At 43.4% G+C, this 22,160-nt stretch overlaps 1 protein-coding gene across 7 annotated transcripts in view; it reads right to left on the bottom strand.

Annotated features, from left to right (window-relative positions):
* The window catches only part of RGS6 (regulator of G protein signaling 6), a 174,189-nt gene that overhangs the window by 50,657 nt on the left and 101,372 nt on the right, over positions 1-22,160 (bottom strand). For 4 of the 7 annotated variants that reach the window (XM_058567939.1, XM_058567940.1, XM_058567943.1 and 1 more), the window contains exon 11: positions 9,803-9,913. The exons of the other annotated variants lie outside the window; for them this stretch is intronic. In XM_058567939.1, coding sequence (XP_058423922.1) covers positions 9,803-9,913 — 111 coding nt within the window. The remainder of the gene's footprint in view (positions 1-9,802; positions 9,914-22,160) is intronic. 7 annotated transcript variants of the gene reach the window in all.

The following is a 22,160-nucleotide window of genomic DNA, read 5'->3' as shown; positions in this document are numbered from 1 at the left end:
TTTGGGTGACACTATTTAACCTAGTATATCTGGGTTCCCTCAACTACCCACTATTCACAATCTTATTTATACACCTGGACGCTCCACATCTGCTCCTTTTTTTCTACATTTGGTCATTGGGATCTATTCTATTAAGAGCTTCTTGGATACAACTTCTCTATATGTGTGCTTCCTGCATCACTTGGGTATTTTCCAAGCATTATCTCCTTTAAGGTTCAAGATCAGATTTGAACATGTTTCTACCACTGAATGGTCTCTGTGGTTATAAAATATTTCTGAAAATTAAAATATCTCTGGGTATTCATCCCCAGGTGACTGGTACAATAACTTTCCCTTGGCCCAACTCAAACAAATAATCCACAGAACTCACAGCCCCCTTATTCCCATTCATTGTGTAGAAATGCTTCCTTATAACATATTTTTATTATAGTTTGGATCATCATTTAGATTTTTAAGGGTTTGTGTCATTGTCTCTCCAGCTATCTTGGGAGTTCTTTGAGGGCAAAGACCGTGCCTCATGCATCTTTGTATTCACCATAGTGCTTTTCACACAGCAAGTGTTCAACATCAGGAGGAAATCAATAAGAAAATGTGTATAGTGATGTGGGTGATGTGTCCTTATCCTGACAGCATTTTCTAATCGCTACTGGATGCCTTTTCTAACTCTTATTTGTGTTCTACGCCCATTGATTCTCACAAAATTCCTTCCTCCCACTGGGCAGCCCAAACCAACACATAGCAAAGAATGGTGGCGCTCCAAGAAAGTCCATCTTTCATTCCAGCTCATCTCTCAACTAAAGAGCATGGAGGAAATCTCCCAAAGTGAGAACAAGAAAGCCAGATTCAGAGGAAGCAGTCATCTATAAAAACACTCGTTTCTGCAGGGTCTACGTAGTGCTAGGCATGGTGCAAGGAGCTTTCCTTACAGTGGTCCCTTTGAATCTCAGTATAAGCAAGGAAGGTGGATATTTGTAGTCATGCATCACTTATCGACAAGGATGTGTTCTGAGAAATACGTCTTCAGGCCATTTGGTCATTGTGCAAACAGCATAGAGTATACTGAAGTGGAACAAAATTTGCCATCCCAAAATGTGTCTCTTTAACATGGGGATTATTTTAGGCTGATTATTTTTAAGAAATAAAAGACTCAGAAAGTTTTTCTTGTTATCTCCCCCTTAACTGCCTAAAAGAATTCAAATAAAAAAACCTGTCTTGGGAAGCGAGCTATCATCTTAGCATAACATGAACAGGTGGTAGGCAGGGAGGAACCTAGACAAGCCTGTTTGTTGGGATCCCCTCTGTGTTCTTCTGTTTCTATGTGGCCAAACAAACACTTGTTTTCCAAATGTTTGCTCCTTTTCACTTGCCTCTTTAATTGCCTTCCTTCCCTTTGAAGTCCTTGACTCTCCCCACCCCCAACATCTTCTTTTGTCTTTAGCTGAGGATGGTATTTAAGGTGGGGGCTTAGGCCATTTTGGCCAGTTATTCAGTTTTCCTGGATTTCTTCCATGTATACATGTTATTAAACTTTAATTTGTTTTTCTCCTCTTAATCTGTCTCATGTCAATTTAATTCTTAGACCAGCCAGAAGAACCTAGAAGGGTAGAGAAAAATGTCTTCCACCCCTACAGTACTTACACAAACCTAGGTGGTATAGCCTACTACATACCTAGGCTATATGGTACTAATCTTATGGGACCACAATTGTATATGCAGTTCTGTGTTGACTGAAATGTTGTTATGCAGCACATGACTGTATTTAAATTTCCAGAGCTCAAAAGAGGTCAGATTGCCCAAAGCCACACAGCTAGTAAGTGGCAGTCTGGAATTATAACCTGGGTCATCCTGTCTCTAAAGCTTTTTGTGTTTTTTCATTCCACTACCTTGCCTTCCATTACATTTCCTTCATTTGATGTCTAAACTAAGATTTTGAGGGAGATGTAAGCTATCTTCAAAAGATTTCTGAGTTATTAGCAAAATTATAAAACAAGGGACAGTTCCTTAAAGAGATAATACTCAGTGACCCCATTTCAGGGCCAATGCTATTGCAGGAACGATTGCAATTTTGATGCCCCAAGAACAACCTGAGGGTCCTGAATACTCCAATGGGCAGTGATCCAAGTATGTATTGCTGTGTAACAAACGATCCCCAAACTCGGTGGCTTAAAACAGCAATCTATTATTCTCTCTCATCATCCCATAGATTGACTGGACTCAGCTGGGTGATTCTCACTTGAGGTCTCTCAAGTAGTTGTAGTTGGATGGCAGCTGAAGGTGGGGTCATCTGAAGGCTCGACTGGGCTGGACATCCAAGATGGCTCATAACATGACCGTTGATGCTGGTTGTTGGCCGGGAGCTCACCTGAGGCTGTGGACCTCATGGCCTCCTCGATGGCTTGGGCCTCTCACAGCATGGCCAACAGTTCCAAGAAGGAATGTCTCAGGAGCAAATGCTTTAAACAACTGAGGTAGAAGCCACAGAGCTGCTTTATGACCTGTTCTTAGAATGTTACTTCTGCCACACTCCATTGGTCAAATAAGGCATCAAGGCCAGCCTAGATGAAAAGGGAGGGAGATGTCTCCACTTGATGTAAGAAGTGGCCCATGCATACAAAGAGGGAAGGCACTGATGGGGCCATAATTGGAGACTGACTACCACAGAGAAGGAGCCCGACTAATATCCTGGATTAATAGCTCTATCAAACTTGTTGGGCACGGGCAGCTCGGGGACAGTCCCTGCCTCTCAGCAGGTCAGGCTGGCTGGGAGTGGATGCCTATGGCCAAAAAGGATGAGCCAGGCTCCTTGAAGCTCTTTTCTTATGTGCCTGATGCCCAGCAGAGAGAGAAAGCTAAATCTAAATCATGCGGAGAGAGCAAATTGTGACCCACAATTCTGCTGGCAATGCCAGGTTTTTGTTAGATCTGCTATCTGGTTAGTGGCACTGCCAGGAACACTCCCCACAGACTTTCCTGACACACTCTCCTAACAGTGTTTAGATAACAGAATTCTCTTCAATCGTGACCTGGTAAATTTTGTCTGATTTTTCCTCAATGAGTCCTGCTATCACTCTTTTCTTTAATAAAACTTTACTTCTCAGAATTTCCATTGGATAGACTTGAGGTGTAGTTTGCTCATCCTTTAAAAGGGCAGCATTTTATTGCTCTCTGAAAATATACTTTCTCATTCTTGGCTTTCTAGATCTAAGAGTTTGTCTGAGGAGAAAGGATTAAAGCACAGTTTTCTATTATTTATGCTACATCCTGCATCATCTTGCCAATTATTCTTTTAAACCCTGTCACCATCTTCCACTGGGCTGTCTATAACCTCCACGTGGCAGAGACAATATGTCCATCTTTGTGGAATCCAGATATTGTCTGTGATGTCCTCCACCCTGGACATTGCAATGAGTCTACCTGGACCCCTTTGTCCATGCCCAGCAGAAATCAGAGGCCCCCTCAGTCTACCGTGAGTTCCCAAGGGAGTCCTGCTTTCTCACATGCTGCCTCTACTCTCCCACACACCTTCGCTCATCTTCACCAAAACCCTCCTTCACATGAAGCGTTTGAGAGGGTAGAAGCCTTGACTGGGTCAAATTGGAGGGTCTTGAGAAGGTGGTACACATTGCACCACCCAGCAGCAGACAATTTAAAAATCACAGACTCGGGCCTGCCCGGTGGTGCAGCACTTAAGTGCACGCGCTCCGCTGCGGTGGCCCGGGGTTCAGATCCCGGGTGGGCACCGATACACTGCTTGTCAAGCCATGCTGTCGCGGAGTCTCATATAAAGTGGAGGAAGATGGGCACGGATGTTAGCCCAGGGCCAGTCTTCCTCAGCAAAAAGAGGAGGATTGGCACATGTTAGCTCAGGGGTGATCTTCCTCACAAAAAAGAAAATAAATAAATAAATAAATAAAAATCACACACTCGACATTCCTGTTTTTTAAAAGTCTTTAGACACCTCAGTGCTAGGGATTCTCCTCGCCCTGCACAGGGGCCTGGTTTCTCTCATCACTCTGCTCCTTCTCCTCCCTTGCTTCTCACTGTCTCCCCTCACAGGAATTAAAAAATACGTTCTTCTCACGAGGCACAGCACAACCCTCTCCACTTGTTTGAGTCTCTGCCAACACCTCTGCCCTCAGGGCCTGACTCTGTGTCCCAAGAGACTTATCAATGTCCTTTGCCAAATGAGAAGGAATCCTGGGGCCAGGTGGTAGGATAGCACGTCTTATTCACCTTGCTACATTTGTATCTGGAGAGACCTTCCTTCACAGCACATAGTAGGTTCTCAGTATACATTTGTCGAATAAAACAGAAACTGAGAAAAAATGACTTTTAAAGATTTTATTGGTCACCTTCAGCCTTTGTTCCACGGACAGGAACCATCTTTAGACTGAAGCAGGATGTTGGCACTGATCCAAGACTCTGCGTATCTTCAAAGACAGGTTCGTGACCACTGCCAGCATCTGAGTGGGTGGGAATGTCCTACTGGGAGAAGAAATGGGGCCTCATGGCTTCTCTTCATTTTCACTTGTAATAAAGAACTTGATTCTGCTTGAAGGAGGACAGAAAGCCATAGGGTAGGCGTTCTGATTAGGGGAGAAGCCAGAGCAGTAGGAGCAGAACCAGAGCACTAGTTGTAGGGGCGGGTAGCACCCCTTTGGGGACAAAGTGCTGACAGATTAGGATAAACCAACAGGCCAGGTGACCACCATTTTCCAAAATGATCACATGCTTCTTTGCTGACTTTCCAGAATGAAGGAGGAAATCCCAGTGTCATCAAGGTGAATTAAATTCATGCACTTACCTCTCCTCCTTTTCCAAATACCCAAGAAATGACCAAAGAAATAGTCACTTCTCCATCTATCCTTCATCCAACCTATACTTTTTGAGTGTATACTGTGTGCCAGACACAGGTCTAAGTGATGATATAATTTTAAGTCCTATTTGTAAAGAGAACCAGGAAGAGGATGTAATATAGAATGATTGGATGGATGGAGTGGCCACTAGAGATTGAATGGTCACGGAGGCCTTTCTGAGAAAGGGACACCAAGGCAGAGCGAGACTTGAATGAGAAGGGAAGCCAGCCATGTGAGGATCTGGGGAAGAGGGACATGGCAAGAGTCTGGAGTTCAGTGAAGCATAAAAAAAGACCTCATAATCTGTAAAGGCAAACAAATTTTCTACGGTAGATGACAACTTTGAGGAACTTCACGAAGGTATGAAGCAGGCGGAGTGAACTGGTGACAAAGCTGATCAAGAACCACCTATGACTCCAGTGGGACCATGTGAGAAGAAAGAAGATGGGCGTCCCCAACAGAGGTCTGGGAAAACCCCAAGCTCTGAGCAGCAGGACCAGAAGCAGAGGCTGTCGGTGGGCATTGGACAGGGGGCACATGAAGAAACTCAGAGATATGGAACACAGGCTCCACATGGCAGAGAGGTCTCCTAAGGACAGGGAGGTGTATTCTGGCCAGCTTCTAATATGGGCAATAAAACCAGAGGGCAGTGCCTCCGTAACCTAGGGGTGGAACAGCAAATATAGATGGGAAGAATGTCTTGGCAAAGAGCGGGGCCTCTAAAGACAGTCAGCTTTTCCCCTACTTCTCGGCTTCTGCAGATCCAACCGGGTTCCTCTAAGACCCTCAGCAGGAGGGAGAAGAGTGGACTTATTGGGGAGCACCGTGGAGAGGAAACTAAAGAACTTTGGAAACCCCATCAGGGCCTGAAACACAGAGCAGAGCACCCAGCTGCAGGAGGTCATGCTAAGGGAACGTGGGGCTCTACCACCCATGGACCCCCATAGCCATCTGTCCTACTCCGAGAGAGGATGCAGTCTTTCAGTCTGTTCTTGGACCACCAACCCAGGACCCAGAGGGGAACCCCGCCGATTTACTCGTGTCCTCCCATTAATACACTCAGGTGAAGCCCTACAGTCATTTGAAGTGTTCAGAGAAAAGCCTGCCCAGGTTGGGGCAGGGAGGGTGGACTCCATGAACCACACCATGACTTCTCAAACTGCGCTATGCCTCGGAATCACCTAGAATGCTGGCTAAAAATAGAGATACCCAGAACCACCCCAGGCCATCTGTATTTTTAATGACACCCCAGGTGATTCTGATGCACCCTATGGTTTGAGAACCAGTGACCCACACTACTGCTGAGGGAGCCCTCACTGGCTATGATGTAGTCCATTTGGACCAGGACTGCACATTAGAATCATTTGGAGAGATTTAAAAAAAATACCAATGTCCACTGGCAGAAATTCTGATTTAATTGGCCTGGGGAGGGGACTGGGCATTGGTATTTTTTTATAAACTCTTTAGGTGGTTCTAATGCATGGCCAGGGTTGAAAGCCAAGACCTTCATTTACAAAAACCAGCAGTCCTCCAAATTGCTGGGTATATGAAAAGACTGATGTGCTCTGACAGTGACAGGAGTAATGAAACAATGATTATCTGATCAATGACCCCCTGCGAAACAGACTAAGTGGCAGAAATAGAGGGAAATATGAAAAAAAAAATCTGTATACCACCCCCAGGGAGACTCAAGAGGGTAAACATCAATAGAACAGAGCAGATTACTAAGAAAAAGCAGTCCAAGAAATATTAAGAATTCTTGGAAATGAAAAGCATGATTGTCAGCCACCCCTCCCAACACTCAGGAGGAAAAGACAAACTCGTTAAAGTATAAAATTACTGAATGGAAACCACTGAAAACCTAACTGGTGACTCTGGAGAGTAATTCAAGGAATTCTATCCTTAAATATAGAGTAAAAAGACTAAGAGATGGAAATTATAATAGAAAAAAAAAAAAAGAGAGATATGGCTGCTACATCCCAGATGACCAGAATTCCTACAAAAGGATTTCCTTAGAAAAAAGGATAGAATGGAAAAAAGAGTAGCAGTAATTTACCAAAAAAAGGGAAGAAAAGACCCTGAGTTAAAGAAAGATTTAAGTTCTTAGATCAGATTAAAGGGACTACCTAAGACATGTCAAAAATATTAGAAAAATGATACCCATCTTCATATTATTTTTCTTTTAATGTTGACAGAGAAATATGTGTCTCAAAATATTAGTTTAAAATATATCAGGTTAACTTAGCTCTGGAGAAGAATAGAATTTAGGTGAGGTAAAGGGAAATTTCTACTTTTTATTTTATATACTTCGTTATTATTTGCATGAAATAATGACATTTTAAATTAAAACATTTAAAAGTAAATATGACTAGAAACTAGAGTAACAAAAGCTAATACAAAACTTGATTAATAAGCAAAAGTCAAGGAAGAGAAAAAGAAACAAGAAGAATGAGATTCATAAAACATAAAATATCTGGGAAAAGATAAAATACACGATCCAAGCAAACATGACTGTTTTATATCCCAATATCCAAACAAAACACGTCACTAGAAAAATGGGCAGAGAACACAAAAACAGTTGTCACAAAAGAAAAATGAATATCTAATAATAATTAAGATTCTCAAGTATATTAACAAGGAAATGAAAAGTAAAATGAGATTTTTATGTTAATCTACCAGATTTGTAAAGATGAAAGATTGATAATGTTTGAGCTGGTGAGGATGTGGGGAAATGGGCACTTTTAAGCTGCAGGAATGAAAAAAACTTGTTCTAGTTTTGCTCAAAAGGAGTCTGGCCACATGAACTAAAATTAAAACATGCCTGCCATTCCTAGCAATTCCACCCCTAGAAATTTATTCTAAAGAAAAAATTGGATTTGTGTATAAGGATGTTCCTTGCATCATTGTTTATATTAGCAAAAAAAAAAAAAAAAAAAGGATATAACCTAAATATTTATGACCTGGGATTGTTTATATAAGTTATACTACACTCATGCAAGGGGACACTATGTAGCTATGAAAAAGGATAAGGTGGATGTATATGTGCTTACATGGAAAGACTGCTAGGATATATTGTTAATTAAAAAATTATGAGAAAATGTGTATATAATGAACCCATTATGGATACGATCTTGTATAGGCACACAAATCTAAAGGGATAGACACTAAATCAAAGGTTCCCAAACTTTCTGAGTTCACGGCATCCTTAGTGTCTCAGTAAGTTTTTCAGGTGCCCTGGGCCAAAAAAATACCTAACGATTTTCTTTGTGTGTGTGAGGAAGATTAGCCCTGAGCTAACATCCAGTGCCAATCCTCTTCTTTTTGCTGAGGAAGATTCGCCCTAGGCTAACGTCTGTGCCCATCTTCCTCTACTTTATATCAGACGCCACCACAGCATGGCTTGACAAACAGTATATAGGGCCGTGCCCAGGATCTGAACCTACAAACCCCCGGCTGCTAAAGCAGAGTGGGTGAACCTAACTGCTAAGCCACTGGACCAGCCCCAAAATATCTAACAGATTTGTTTACTAAAAAGTCAGGTCTGAAGGACTTAATATGTATTTATGTCCTAACAACTTAGTAGCTATTTGAAATACATATAAATTGAAAGAAAAAACAATAGGTTTACTTCATTCTTAAATAGCCACAATGTGCACTATTGAGTACTGCATATGTTCTCAAACTTGAAATCAGATTGGGCCCCTCCACCCTCATTTCCTTGGCCATGTTGATTTTTGCACAGTACCTGCTTTTTATCAGATTTGCAGAGATATGACATCACTGAAAGGAATGGAACGCGATCTAATGTTGAAAACGGTGAACTACCTTAAACTCATGCAGTATGTGACAAATGTCACTGTGACATACTTCACTGTGTTTCCCTCAAAGATTCAGAATATGCCGTGGAACCCCGTGAGTTCCCTGCAGGGGCCCAGGTGCCCTGGTGCAGTTTGGGAACCATGGCATTAGACTATAAACAAAGGTTCTTCCTGGAAAATGAGACTGGGTTGGAGGAAGAGAGAATTTTCGTCATTATGCACGTCTGAATAGTCTGAACTTTTTATAATAAGCGTCTATGACTTTTATTACTTTTTATAAGGTTTTTCCATTTCAAGAAAAGAAGCCAGAAAAAGAACAGGAGTGAAAGCAAATGAGAGAGATATCAAGAAATGAAAAACGAAATAAAAAGTCTTCTAGCCGAGGGCCAAAAGGGTACAACGGCACAGCACACCAGACTTGTCGGCGCGTTTCCCTCCGTAATTGTGAATGTGCTCCAAGTCCTTCTGGGCTCCGGTTCCTCGGCTGTTAAATAAACACACCAGCTTCCCTCACGGGTGAGGAGTTACTCGATGGAATCACCACTGCCAGGGACTCCAGAAGAGCAGAGTGATGAAAACTGTGGCTCTGGAGCCCTCTGCCTGGATTCTCATCCTAACTTTGCCACCTACTTGCTGTGTGACCTTGAGCAAGTTCATTAACTCCTCTGTGCCTCAGTTTCCTTATCTGTTCAATGGTGAGATTAATTTTGTTTCCCTGTTGTGGGGATTCCACGTAAGACACTTACATTGTGACCAGCACCAAGTCAGTGGTGCTATTATAATAGCTCAGCTAGCTATTATTGTTGTTGCTGCTGTCTAACATGAAAATAACAAATTGGTCAACAGATTCTTCCCTTCCAGCAATCAGAACTTGGAAATGTGAGGGACTGTCCCAGTTATCATGACATCCAAAGGGTCAGAGAGAAACCAAAAAGGATCCACGTTCAAATCAAAGCTATAAGGAGGTAGAAACCAGGAGTAAGCAGAACTCAGTCGAGAGGTTACTTGAGAGGTTTCTGTACTAGTGATAGAGTCAAATTAAAGTAGAGAATAATGTAATCTCACAATCTCATGAATTGTTTTCTACATCCCTCCAACCCCCAAATATTAAAACATTTTTTTTTTTACCTCATCTCTATGTCCCATAAAGCAATATCGTCGCTGACCCAGGGATTGGACGGCTCGGCTGGCGTAATCAACAGATCATATTCCACATACTGTTCCGTGTAAGCGATTAAGCTGCAGGAGGGGAGCAAAGCAAAGAACGCCACTGATTTCCCATAAAAACTTTTGTTCTGTTTTACACAAATATTTTATCAGTCTTAATATAATTCTAAATTAAAGAGGAAAAATTACCACCACTCCCACTCCGACAAACGAACTGTTTTCATTTGTCCTTGTGCCCTTCCCATGATGAACACATCAGTTTGCATTATTGCAGCCAGAGTGGACATGTACATTTTATATCTTTTCCCCACTTACCACTACCTGAACCTTGGTGCATCCCTCCCTGGTTATGCTAGCCTTCTGATACACTGGTCCAAACCTACTTGTGTATCGTCCTCCGACATAGACTACAGATCTCAAGGCATCTGGGGCACGCTGAGGACACAATAGGTCTTCCAGGCTGCCAGCCCAGCATTCCCAACTGGAGAACTTCTTTATTATAAAGACTTTAAAATCCTGGCAGACCACAAGAATTTAACACATCATAAGCATTTTTCCACAAAGCAACTTAGTTTTTGTAGTTGTAACTCAAACGGACACATAATCTTTTTTTTTTTTTTTTTGGTGAGGAAGATTAGCCCTGAGCTAACATCCATGGCCAATCCTCCTCTTTTTGCTGAGGAAGATTGGCCCTGGGCTAACATCCGTGCCCATCTTCCTCCACTTTACATGTGGGATGCCTGCCACAGCATGGCTTGATAAGCAGGGCGCAGGTCCATGCCCAGGATCTGAACCCATGAACCCTGGGCCACCGAAGCAGAGTGCACGGACACAACCACCATGCCACGGGGCCGACCCTGGCCACATAATCTGCTTCTAAAAAATTTATTTTTATTAATATGCATGTAAATAGTTAAAAGAACAAAATAGTACTAAATGATTTCATGTACAAAAAAAGTAATAGAAATTTTTTTCCTCCCATCTCTTCTTACAGAGGCATCCACTTTCTACCCTTCTGTTTTTTTAGCATTTACCTGTATATTTCTAAATGATATGTTTTTATAGCTGTTCTTGATTATCAACTTTAGATGAGGATTTAACTTTCTACTTACTAATCCCCAACTCCCCCCACAATTTCTTCCCATGATCCTCCTAAGAGACATAACAATTTTTGTTAAATCAATAGTCAGTGTCCACATTATTAAACTAGATAACAATTGTTTCCTACTGAGCTAAGTAGCGTACTACCTTTTACAAGTGTTCTACCAAATTTGTAAAACATCTAGCAATAATTTTTCCAAATCTTAAACACATCAGAGAATCATTCAGTTCTGTCTCCTTGGAGACCCTCTCCCCAAAGTCTTGAGTCCTCTTGCTCCAATCTGGCTGTTTGCTCTAAAGGCTTGATGCAAAATCATTGTCCTGGGACTTCCTTCACTTCTGTGTTGGAGTCCTTGCTTACTGGATTCCATGTCTGTTTATTGATTTTACATCCCGGTTGTGTTGAAGCACATCCTTTAGTAATTTCCTAAGAAAGGATGTATAAGGGCTAAATATTTCAAGTCTTTGCACGTCTAAAAATGTTTTTATTTTATCTTTATACTTGACTGATAGTGCTGGACATGAACCCCAGGCTAAAAATTATTTTCCTTCAGAATTTTGAAGGCATTGCTCTACGTTTTTGGCATCCAGTGTTACTATTGAGAAGTCTGGATCCATGTTGCTTCTTGTTCTTTTGTTTAGTTTCATTTCTCTCTGGACACTTAGAATCTTCTCTTTATTCTTTACTCTCTTTACTATGCCATAGTGCTCTGAAATTTCTCCAGGGCCTTTGCTGGCTGTTTTTATTTACTGTGCTGGGTACAACATGCAATAGATAAAAAAAATTTCCCAGCAATATTATATTATTTCTTTGCTAATTTCATACCCTTCATTTCCTCTGTTTTCTCTTTCTATAATTCTTTTTAGTTAAATATTGGGCATCCTGAATTGCTAATCTAATTTTCCTAAATTTTCCCTCCGATTTTTCATCTTTTTATCTTTTTGTTTGACAGTTCCTCCAGTCTTTCTACTTAACTACTTTTTAAATTTGGGCTACCACTTTCTTCAGTTTCCAGAGTTCACTCTTGTTTAGCATAGCATCTAGCTCTTGTTTTATGGATGAAATATCTTCTCATATCTCTGAGGATACTAATTCTGTATTTTTATTTTCCGTTTCTTGAATAGTTTTTGGTTCCTCCAAGTCCCTCTTTCTGCTTGTTTGTTTTGATCACACTCCTTCACGTTGGGGTTTCTCTCGAGTGTCTGGAAAATCTCCGGACATCCATTTGTGCTTAAGAGTGAGCTACTCAAACTTGCTTGAGGCTCAGAGTGTGTGTGGACAGGGCTTGCCAGCTGATGGGCTTCACCCTCGGGTCACGGGGCGGCTTGATCTGGGCTCTTTCCTCTGGGGACAGCTATTTTTCTCTAGAGCAGGAGTAGGCAAACTTTTTCTGCAAGATCCAGATAGTAAATATTTTTGGCTTTGCGGGCCAGATGGTGTTTGTTACAACTACTCAGCTCTTGTGTTGTAGCATAAAAGCAGCCATAGACAATTTGTGAATGAATGCGTGTGACTGTGTACCAATAAAACTTTATTTGCAAACACAGGGAGTGGAGTGGAATGGATTTGGCCCACAGGTTGTAGTTCACCAGGCTCTTGCCTGTGGGCATATACATTTGGCTCCTGGAGGGCTGAGAGCAGGGCAGGGGAGGGGTCAAGACTCCCACAGTTCAGTATGTAGATCCTCCATTAATTCTCTTGTTTTCAGCTGGTCCTTTACGATGTGATGTGCCTGAGTTGTGAGCTGATGAGGCTCAATTTCCCTGGAGAATAAACTGTCCCTCTCCTGTGGTGGTAGTAAGTGGGGAGAGATGGTCTCTTAGTGGGGCGGGAACCTAGGGATCAAAGGCTCCAGAGACAGACTTTTTCATTCCTCTGGGATTGGCCCCACGCCTAATTCTTGCCTTCAGGAGCCAAGGCTAGATTTTTTGGGCAAAGTGGCTTTGTTATAATACTCTCACACTTAACATTGTAGGTTATAATGTTCTTCACTCTGGCCCCATCCACTTTCTTTTTAATTAAATTTTGAAATATTTCGGGCATACAGAAAGGTATAAAAATTCTAAGAACATCACCCTTGTACTCACCACCCAATTAAAAAAAAAACCATTACAAATAGAGACAGAGGCCTGTGGTTATGCTCCTCAATTCCTTGCACTTTCCATCTTGGAAAAAGTTTTGAAACCGTTAATCCATTAATTCATTGATCTTGTGTGTTCACACCACTTTTATTCCTTTACCGACATGTTGCTTTTGGAGAGGGAAAGAAGATAAATATACATCCACAATATTGTTTTGAGTGAATTTATTATAATTTTTGTAATCACTTCCTTTATATTAGGCACAGGCTTTCTTTTTTCAGTATGCATAGTGTTGTAGTAGATCACCATTGTTCACATAGATTTTTCCATCTTTTGGGTTTAGAATTAACAACCATAAGTGGAATTATTGGGCCAAAAGGTATGACTATTTTTATGGTTATTGATCCACAATAAAACTGGTCCCTGAGTATTGCCAGCTTGAGTGTCACCAATTTCCTTTGCAATGGCAAATTCAGAGCCACATTCCTACCACCGAATTGCAAAGGGCAAGCATGGTCAATTTGCTTACTGCTGCAAATGTGAACAAATTAGTGAGCAGCTCCATCTCACTGTTATTCAAAGCATGATCCACAAACCAGCAGCACAGGTACAACCAGAGCCTGTAAGAAATGCAGCATCTCAGGCCCCACCCCAGACCTACTGAGGCAGGACCTGCATTTTAATAAGATTCCCCAGGTGATTCATATGCACATTAAAGTGTGAGAAGCACCACATCTTATTCTTCAATTTTCTGAGGGGCTTAGCACCCTCGGCATTTTATCCATCAAATCAAAATGAAGGAGCCTGTGATACCTTTGGTTTTGAAGACGGCAGCAGATTTCCTTTCACCTCACAGCCTGCTCCCTGTTCCCGGTGTGGGCCGGCACCCAGTGGGGTGGGTGGAAAGAGCGCTGGTCCAAGTTGAAAAACCTTGGTTCTAGTTCTCCAGTGAGCCATGTAACTGATCTTTGTCAAGTTCGCCATGTGTTACATAACCGCCTTGTTGAGCACTCAGGACCATTTGATAAAAAATGGGAAAGCATTTCAAAAGAGTTTTCAAATCCTCTACAGTTATAAGATATATGATTGAAACCACCACACACAGTGGAGGCACCTTGGCCTGTAAATAAATCCCCTACAAAGTGTGCATTTTGCCCAGGCAATAAGAGCTTTATAGCATCTCACGTGAGAGGGAGCAGGCACGGGGGCGCTAGGTGAGCGCTGTGACAGGGAGAATCACACTATAAGTTGGTGCTGTGACAGCTCATAGGGAGTCACCCCTTTGTCACTTGGCTAATTTCATTCTTCCTGAAAGAAACGGGGTTGCACATTAAGGAATATATTTGTTTCCCAGGGCTGCTGTAACCAACTGCCACAAACCTGGTGACTTAAAACAACAAAAATTGATTCTCTCTCACTTCTGGAGGCTAGAATTCTGAAATCAAGGTGTCAGCAGGGCTATGTTCCCTCCAAAGGCTCTAGGGGAAAAATTCTTCCTTGCCTCGTCAACTTCTGGTGGCTCCAGGTGGTCCTTGGCTGTGGCTGTGTGACCCTAATCTCTGCCTCTGTCTTCACTTGGCTTCTTCTCTGTGTCTGTGTCTTCTCTCCTTCTCTCTCCTATAAGCATGCTTGTCATTGAATTTAGAGTGCACCTGGATAATCCAAGATAATCTCAGCTGGAGAAACTTAATTAATCTGCACAGACTCTTTTTCCAAATAAGGTCACATTCACAGGTTCCATGGGTTAGGACTTGCACATATATTTTGAGGGGCCACTATTGAACCCACTACAAGGAACATCAAGAACCTGGACGTGAGGATGGGGAGGGCACACTTGACCACCTGACTCCTTTGCTCAGATCAGCACAAAAACAAACCAGCAGCAGGTAACCTAAATCCTGTTCAAGGGATGATGGGCCTTTGAGATGCTCCAGAGTGTCTGCGTCATGATGAGGCGTTGGGGGCTTTCCTGATTATGACACATTTGGGCACCCACAGCGTCCTCGAAATCTGAGATGGTGCGTGTAGTCCAGGGGGCTCGCTCAGTTGTGACCACTTTGTCCTCCCAGGACGTCTGCCCCTGTCAGGCCATTCCAATGACCTCAGCCTCAGGTGGCTGTGTACCTCATATAAAAGACTTCTTCTACTTGAGCAGCCCAGGGCAAAGGGTGGGGTCTCTTTTAACGAGTTAATTGCAAGTTAAAATATTTTTTAAAACCAGAAATGGATTTCCCTGAAGTAAAACATAGGGATGGAAAAACAAAATTTCCTCCCCACCTTTCACGTGGCCACACCTCCAACCTGGGAACGTGGGGTCCAACCAGCCAGGTCAGGTCCCACGCATAGTTTCCCAGATGGAGCCCGGAACGAGTGCATGAAGGCTGCTGTCCACTGCCTGGCCTAAGGCAGCAGAAGCTTCAAAGGCCAGAGAACAGCTGTGAGAACTCAAGCCATAATGAAACCCAGGCTCACAGCCAGGTGTCTTTTAGAGAAATTTGGGAATGTACTTGGAGGAGCGGTGGTGAGATTTAACGGTGATGTTGGTTCAAGAGAAGTGCTTGCGAGCCCAAGGTGGGATTTTGTAACTACCCAAGTTAAGAGCACAACATAAGACTACTAACAGGCATTGAGCATGAATGAGCTGTTCCTATGACCTAGCCCCACATCGTGCCTTCTCAGAGCCAGGTCCCAGCAGGCATCAAGGATATACACGGAGGAACATGTGACAGAGGGCTAAGACCTTCCTGCAGAAATGCCCAACACTCTGCACCAAGGCAGCAGCTCAAGTCAGCACGCTCACTAATCAGTCAGCCAGCGCCAGTGATGGGCGTATTGGTCAGCAGGGAAATTTACTGACTAGAAGAGGAAGAGCTATTTTGTTAAGGCATAAGTACATAAATAAAGTTGGTTAGAGGCTTTGTAAAGGAAACAGTAAAATTATACGGGCGTGTGTATTTTGAGTGTGGTATGTTATCAGTAGAAGGAGGGCGTATTGAATCATCAGAATTGGACATACATGTCTCAGGGCTACAACTGGCTATAACTTCCGATCAGCAAGAGACTTGGAAATGTGGGCATTTTAAAGAGGAAGACAATGCGCAGTTTGATCTTCCTGAGATTCTAAGAGAAAGGGAGAGATTGGGTAGCGTATTAGTTTCTAATGGCTTCTGTAACAAACTGCCACATACTTCGTGCCTTAAAACAACACAATTGTATTACCTTCCAGTTCCAAGGGTCAGAAGTCTGAAATGGCTTTCACTGGGCTAAAATCAGCGTCAGCAGGACTGTGTTCCTTCTGGAGGCTCTAGGGGAGAATCCATTTCCGTGCCTTTTCCATCTTCTAGAGGTGGCCCACATTCCTTGGCTCGTGGCCCCCTCCATCTTCAAATCCAGCCATGGCTGGCTGAGCTTTTCTCACATTACTTCATTCTGACGCTGACTCTTCTGCCTTCTGACTCGTCTACATTTAAGAACTCTTGTGGTTACACTGGACTCACCTGGATAATCCAGCATAATCCCCTAACGTTAAGGTCAATTAACCTTAATTCCATCTGCAACCTTAATTCCCCTTTGCCATGTAACTTAACATATTCCCAGGTTCTGGGGATTAGCACATAGACATCTTTTTTCTTTTTTTTTTTTTTGAGGAAGATCGGCCCTGAGCTAACCTCTGCCAATCCTCCTCTTTTTGCTAAGGAAGACTGGCCGTGGGCTAACATCCACGCCCATCTTCCTCCACTTTATATGGGACGCCGCCACAGCATGGCTTGCCAAGCGGTGTGTCGGTGCGTGCCTGGGATCGGAAATGGCGAACCCCGGGCCACCGCAGTGGAGCACGCGTACCCAACCGCTTGTGCCACCAGGCCGGCCCCAGGACATAGACAACATTGAAGGACTATTACTCTGTCTTCCACAGGTATAATTTGAGAGGAATTTGTACAGAAGGTAGAGAATGAAGTCACCTGGAGGAGGGTGTGGAAGGAGATAAAAGGTATATACAAAGCCTGCATGGACTCTTTGGGAATGGCACCAACGTGTTTTATTTTACTGCCGTTGTTACAATCCATGCAAATAAAATCAGTGCTCACGAATCTATGCTCCCTCATTTGTCCTATTTGCCATCATCACTGCAAGGAAGAGACAGGAGACAGCAAAGCGCCTTCTCTTGGAGGTTCCTATGGGTGGCTTGGCTTTTAGCAGTCTCTTGTCTTAACTGTTCTCCTAGCTTCTCGTGGGGGTTGATCCTTCCCAGAGAGGGAGTGGCAGAGAGGGTTAACTCCACATTTGGGGTGGCAGAGGACTGAGGGGAGGTGAAAGAATACTCCACATGGGCAGAGAGGGGAGACGGTCTCCTCTTCCCTTCTGCTTCTCAACATCATCAGACTGGACAGAAACAGCCCAAGGAGTGGAGTGAAAGCAAGGACTGCTTGCCTTTTTCTTGCTCCCTTGTCTCTCTGATCTGGGCTGCAGATGCCTTATGCTTAGGAGTCAGAGCTTCCAAGGTGGGGTACAGAGGAAAGAAACAAAGGGTTGGCCACATAGGATAGATCTAAGCTTAACGTAGAGGGAGTGAAAGGCCTTTGGGTCTGCTTCTAGGCTGTCCAACTATTCTGTAGTCATTGACATTGACTTTGGCTATTTCTTAGGTGTGAAAGGAGGTACATATGGAGACAGACGCACTGCCTAGGAATACAGCGAGTGTACTTGGTTGTGTTGACCCTTGTGCTGTGTCTCTTGGGGTCTAAGTGAAGCAGATAGGGATCCTGGATGGTGAGAAGTCCTCTAAAATGGCTGAGCTAGCACCAAGGATATCTCTGGGTTTCTGCTCTGGGTTTCTACCCATCTCCTGGGAATTATCCCCCACCACGAACACAGGGTGACTTTAGGGGCTGCCATGTACTTATAAAGCCCTGCTCCTGGCCATGGCTGATTTGTCCAGGAATGGACACCTGACCCAAGCTGGGTAATATCTCTTTCTCTAGCTTCAGCAGTAAAAACTGTAAAGTAACAAAGTTCAGGGGCTGGAGGCAGTCATGTTGCCTAAGACACGTCTGTGATGAAAGAGAATGAGGCCAACACAGAAAGTGGAGCAGGACCAGAGATGAAGAAGGAGTCTTGGAAGTGTTTGAGGCCCTGGCTCCAGCTTTTCTTTAGCTTAGTGACATCACTATCCTTCCCAGAGTTCAACTCTGCAGCCCCTCCTTGTACTCTGTGAACCAATATAGGCTCCTTTTAGCTGAACCAGGTTCAACTTGGGGTTCTATCACTCGGAACCAAACTAATGCAGTTGAAACAGGGATGCTGGTGATGGGAACATGAAGGCAAGCACATAGAGGCAGCCCTTTGTAGCATTAGCCAGAGAGGTTTCCTCTCCCCAGACCATGAACTTCCCTGCAGTGCACAAACAACAAGATGAACAGATTCTGCTCAGGACACACAAAGACAATGAAAAGGCCAGGCGGGCAATGAGGGAGGTAGCAATGGTTGATACAAAGTACTATTTGAGTCCAAAGTCAATATCAATGACCACAGAAAGACTTGAGATAGGCAGGAAAAGCTCAGAAGGAGAAGAAAAGAGAGGCATCGAAAGAACTTTGTAGAATGCCTGGCACATAACAGCACCCAAGCAACAATGGTCCACAGAGAGTTGGGTGTGAGTGGCACAAAAGCAGAATTGGGAGGTGTTACAGACTGAATTATGTCCCACTAAATTTCATATGTTGAAGTCCTAACCCCTAACGTGACTGTTTTTTGGAGATAGGGCCTTTAAGGAGGTAATTAGGGTGGGGCCCTAATTTGATAAGACTGTCCTTATAAGAAGCGGAAGACACACCAGAGCTCTCTCTCCTCCATGTGTGTGCACACAGAGAGAAGGCGGCCATCTGCAATCCAGAAAGTGAGCACTCACCAGAAACCAGCCCTGCTGGCACCTTGATCTTGGACCTTCAGCCTCCAGAACTGTGAGAAATTAAAAGCCTGTTGTTTAAGCCACTCAGTCAGTGGTATTTTGTTATGGCAGCCTGATCAGACTAATACAGGAGGAAATGGAAAAAATAAAGTAAACATAGGAAATCCAGAGGAAGTCCGTTAAGAACACTATTTCTCATTGAGCAGTTTTCACATCCTTGTCCCCATATCTGTGACTTATCTGATATACATCCCATCTGTTTAGTATATGGATTTGTTATTTTCCAATGATAAATTCTCACATCTTTAGAAGATGCTGAGGTATCAACCTTCAGCAAATGTGCTACCCACCATCATTGTATACTGCACATACTGCTGCCCATCTCCTTGTAGTTAAGTGGCAAAAATGTGCCACATGGCCACCAGGGGTACAGTCTGTAGTCAGTCAGTCAGTCATTCAGCTAACATTATTCAGCATCTGTTGGTGTCATGAAATAGTGAACAGCTCTCTGGACCACAGGAAGATGCTAGTGCTGAGCTAAAAGTCATGGCTTCTAACAACATTCACCAGTCATGGGTTGTTATATATACATGTATACGCTATAAATAAGGGGAGTTATTTTATATATATATATAGATTATATTTTATATATGTACAAAATGGGGGGTTATTAATATAGAACCTTCCCAATTTAGATTGCTAATCAGGTTCTACCTTTGATAAACCTGGAGAGGAAGGAAATAATGAAAGAGAATTTAGAAAACTTTTAGTCCAACCACTTGAATAAATCTGAGAAAAAAGTTTCAGGCTTTATCCTCTCTCCCTTAAGAAAAAAGGCTCCATTTTGCTACACATTGTATAGAATGTGACAAAAAAAGTATGACAGGTGAGTAGGAGGAACAAGAGATGCTGTCCTTCATGGGTTGAGGGATGCCTAGGAAGGAATCTGTGAGATAATAGAAAATTTAAATATTTGGTCTTTGACCCTGGTTCCTGACACAGGTCTCCTGAAACACTTGTAATTTCCTGGGTGACAGAAGTGTCTTTTGTTCTAACAGAGTGACTCGGGGTGGGCTGCTGGGTGGGCTCCTGGATGGGGGCTGCTCATTGGAAAGACCAAGCCAGAATTAGAAGCTTGGAATTCTCAGCCCCACCCTTACTCTCTTGAGAAGAGAGAGGGGCTGGAAATGGAGTTAATAATTGATCAGGCCTACATGAGGAAGCCTCCATAAAATCCCAATAGTATGAGGTTTGAAGAGCTTCCAGGTTGGCAAACACGTCCACTCCAGGAGGGTGACGCACTCCAACTCCACGAGGACAGAAGCTCCTGTGCTCAGGACCCTCCCAGGCCTCACCCTATGTATCTCCTCATCTGGCTGTTCATCTGTCTCCTTTATTATATCCTTTAATAAACTTGTAAGTTAAGTGTTTCCCTGAGTTCTGTGAGCCACTCTCACAAATTAATTGAACCTGAGGAGGGAGTCATGGGAACCTCCAACTTGTAGCCAAATCAGACAGAAGTTGTGGGTAACCTGGGGACCTACTACTCGCTATTGGCATCTGAAGGGGGATGCAGTCTTGTGGGACTGAGCCCTTAACCTGTGGGATCTGACGCTATCTCCAGGTAGAGAGTGTCAGAATTGAGTTAGATTGTAGGACACCCAGCTAGTGTCAGAGAATTGCTTGGTGTGGGGTAAAAAACCCACACATCTGGCGTCAGAAGTGTTGTGTGACTAGAGGAGAAACACAGGAGAAGGAGGAATGGGTTTTTCCTACACAGAATTCCAACAGCGAAGTACATATATAGAATTTGATCTACAGAGCAGGTTGGGGAGAAGAGGGAGAGATACCGTTAGGCTCCAGGGAAAACAGACAGTGAGGGATGGCTCACAGCTATGGGAAAACAGGGCACAGAAGGTAAAGCATTATGGGATGGTGACCATCATTCCTACTTCAGAAATACAATACAAATGTGCTAAAGCACTCAGTAGGAAATCAGGGCCTCTAAATGGGAAGGAGGCCTGGAAATGGCATGTGAAAAGGGATGAATAGGAGGGTATGTTCACACCCCCTTTGGTATGTGCAGTTTCTAAACAAGGATGCACGAAAGGGAAACGGGACAGGAAGAAGGTCTGACTAGAATGAGAAATGAAAAGCAGAGCAGAACTGCAGAGAGGAAAGAAGAAAGGTTGGTTCCCATTAAGTAATTAGTTAATCTATTTTTTTCACGTTGGAGAAGGTGGGGAAGATAGACTATAAACAAAGAACCCCTTAATGGCAGGTCACCCAGAGAAAATATTTTCAATAGAAAAACTCGGGATGAGTGAAGGGACATGAGGGTGAATTGAACCCTCAGAAAGAAGAGTGTGGGCCAGGCCAGGTACCACGGCTCTTCTAGATCTTGATCTGGGTACAGTACCCTGGCTATAATGATACCTCTGATCTTTTGTTTTCTGTCATCTAAGATGAGCTGGGAGAAAGGAGAGGCAAGGACCCCAAGGTGTCTGGAATCACATAAAAGCAGAGTTGTAATGACCTCTTTGGCCCCTTCTTTTCTTTCCCGGAAAGTATCATTGGACATTAAGTTCACGGATTTCTATCACTCTAGCAGGTTTTTAATAGACCCTTAGGGTATCTGGTCCCTTGCCGTCTCATCTCATTTCATTCATTACCTTTCATGATCACGGAGGGTCAGGATGCAGAGGAGCAGCAGCGATCTGGAGATGGGCGAGCGAGACGATGGTGAAAAATCAATTCAGCGCTTGGCTGTGACGCACCAGTGGCTCCCGGGGACAGGGTAAGGACGAGCCACGCACAGGAGCAGATATCAAATGACACCACTCGATCTCTCCATGCGGGGCGGCGTGGTGTGATACCTACAGTGACCTGCCCAGTGCCACTACGGGTGGGGAGAAGTCTCTGGGGAAACCCAGCAAAATACAGAGACTTTCCAGACAATTGGAAACTAAAATGTATAGATTTTTTCATTCTCAAAGTTGGTTAAGTGCTGTAAGACTTGGGTGAATGAAAAAAGGACTCCCTCGAGAACTCTTGCAAAGAAGAGTTAAGACCTCATTTATTTGTCAACTTCAACTATTAGAGAACGTGTGTGAGATACGTGACCAAAAGGGCCTCTGAGCAGAGTCTACAGTGAAAGAAACTCGAAGCCTCAAGGCTCAATGGCTGCTATTCAGAAGAGCACACCTTGTGAAGACTCTTTACTCCTGC

Source organism: Diceros bicornis, chromosome 24 (assembly GCF_020826845.1).
Source record: "Diceros bicornis minor isolate mBicDic1 chromosome 24, mDicBic1.mat.cur, whole genome shotgun sequence".
NCBI classification, from domain to species: Eukaryota; Metazoa; Chordata; class Mammalia; order Perissodactyla; family Rhinocerotidae; genus Diceros; species Diceros bicornis.
The sequence above is the reverse complement of the archived record's forward strand: the minus strand, read 5'-3'. Positions and strand labels throughout refer to the sequence as shown.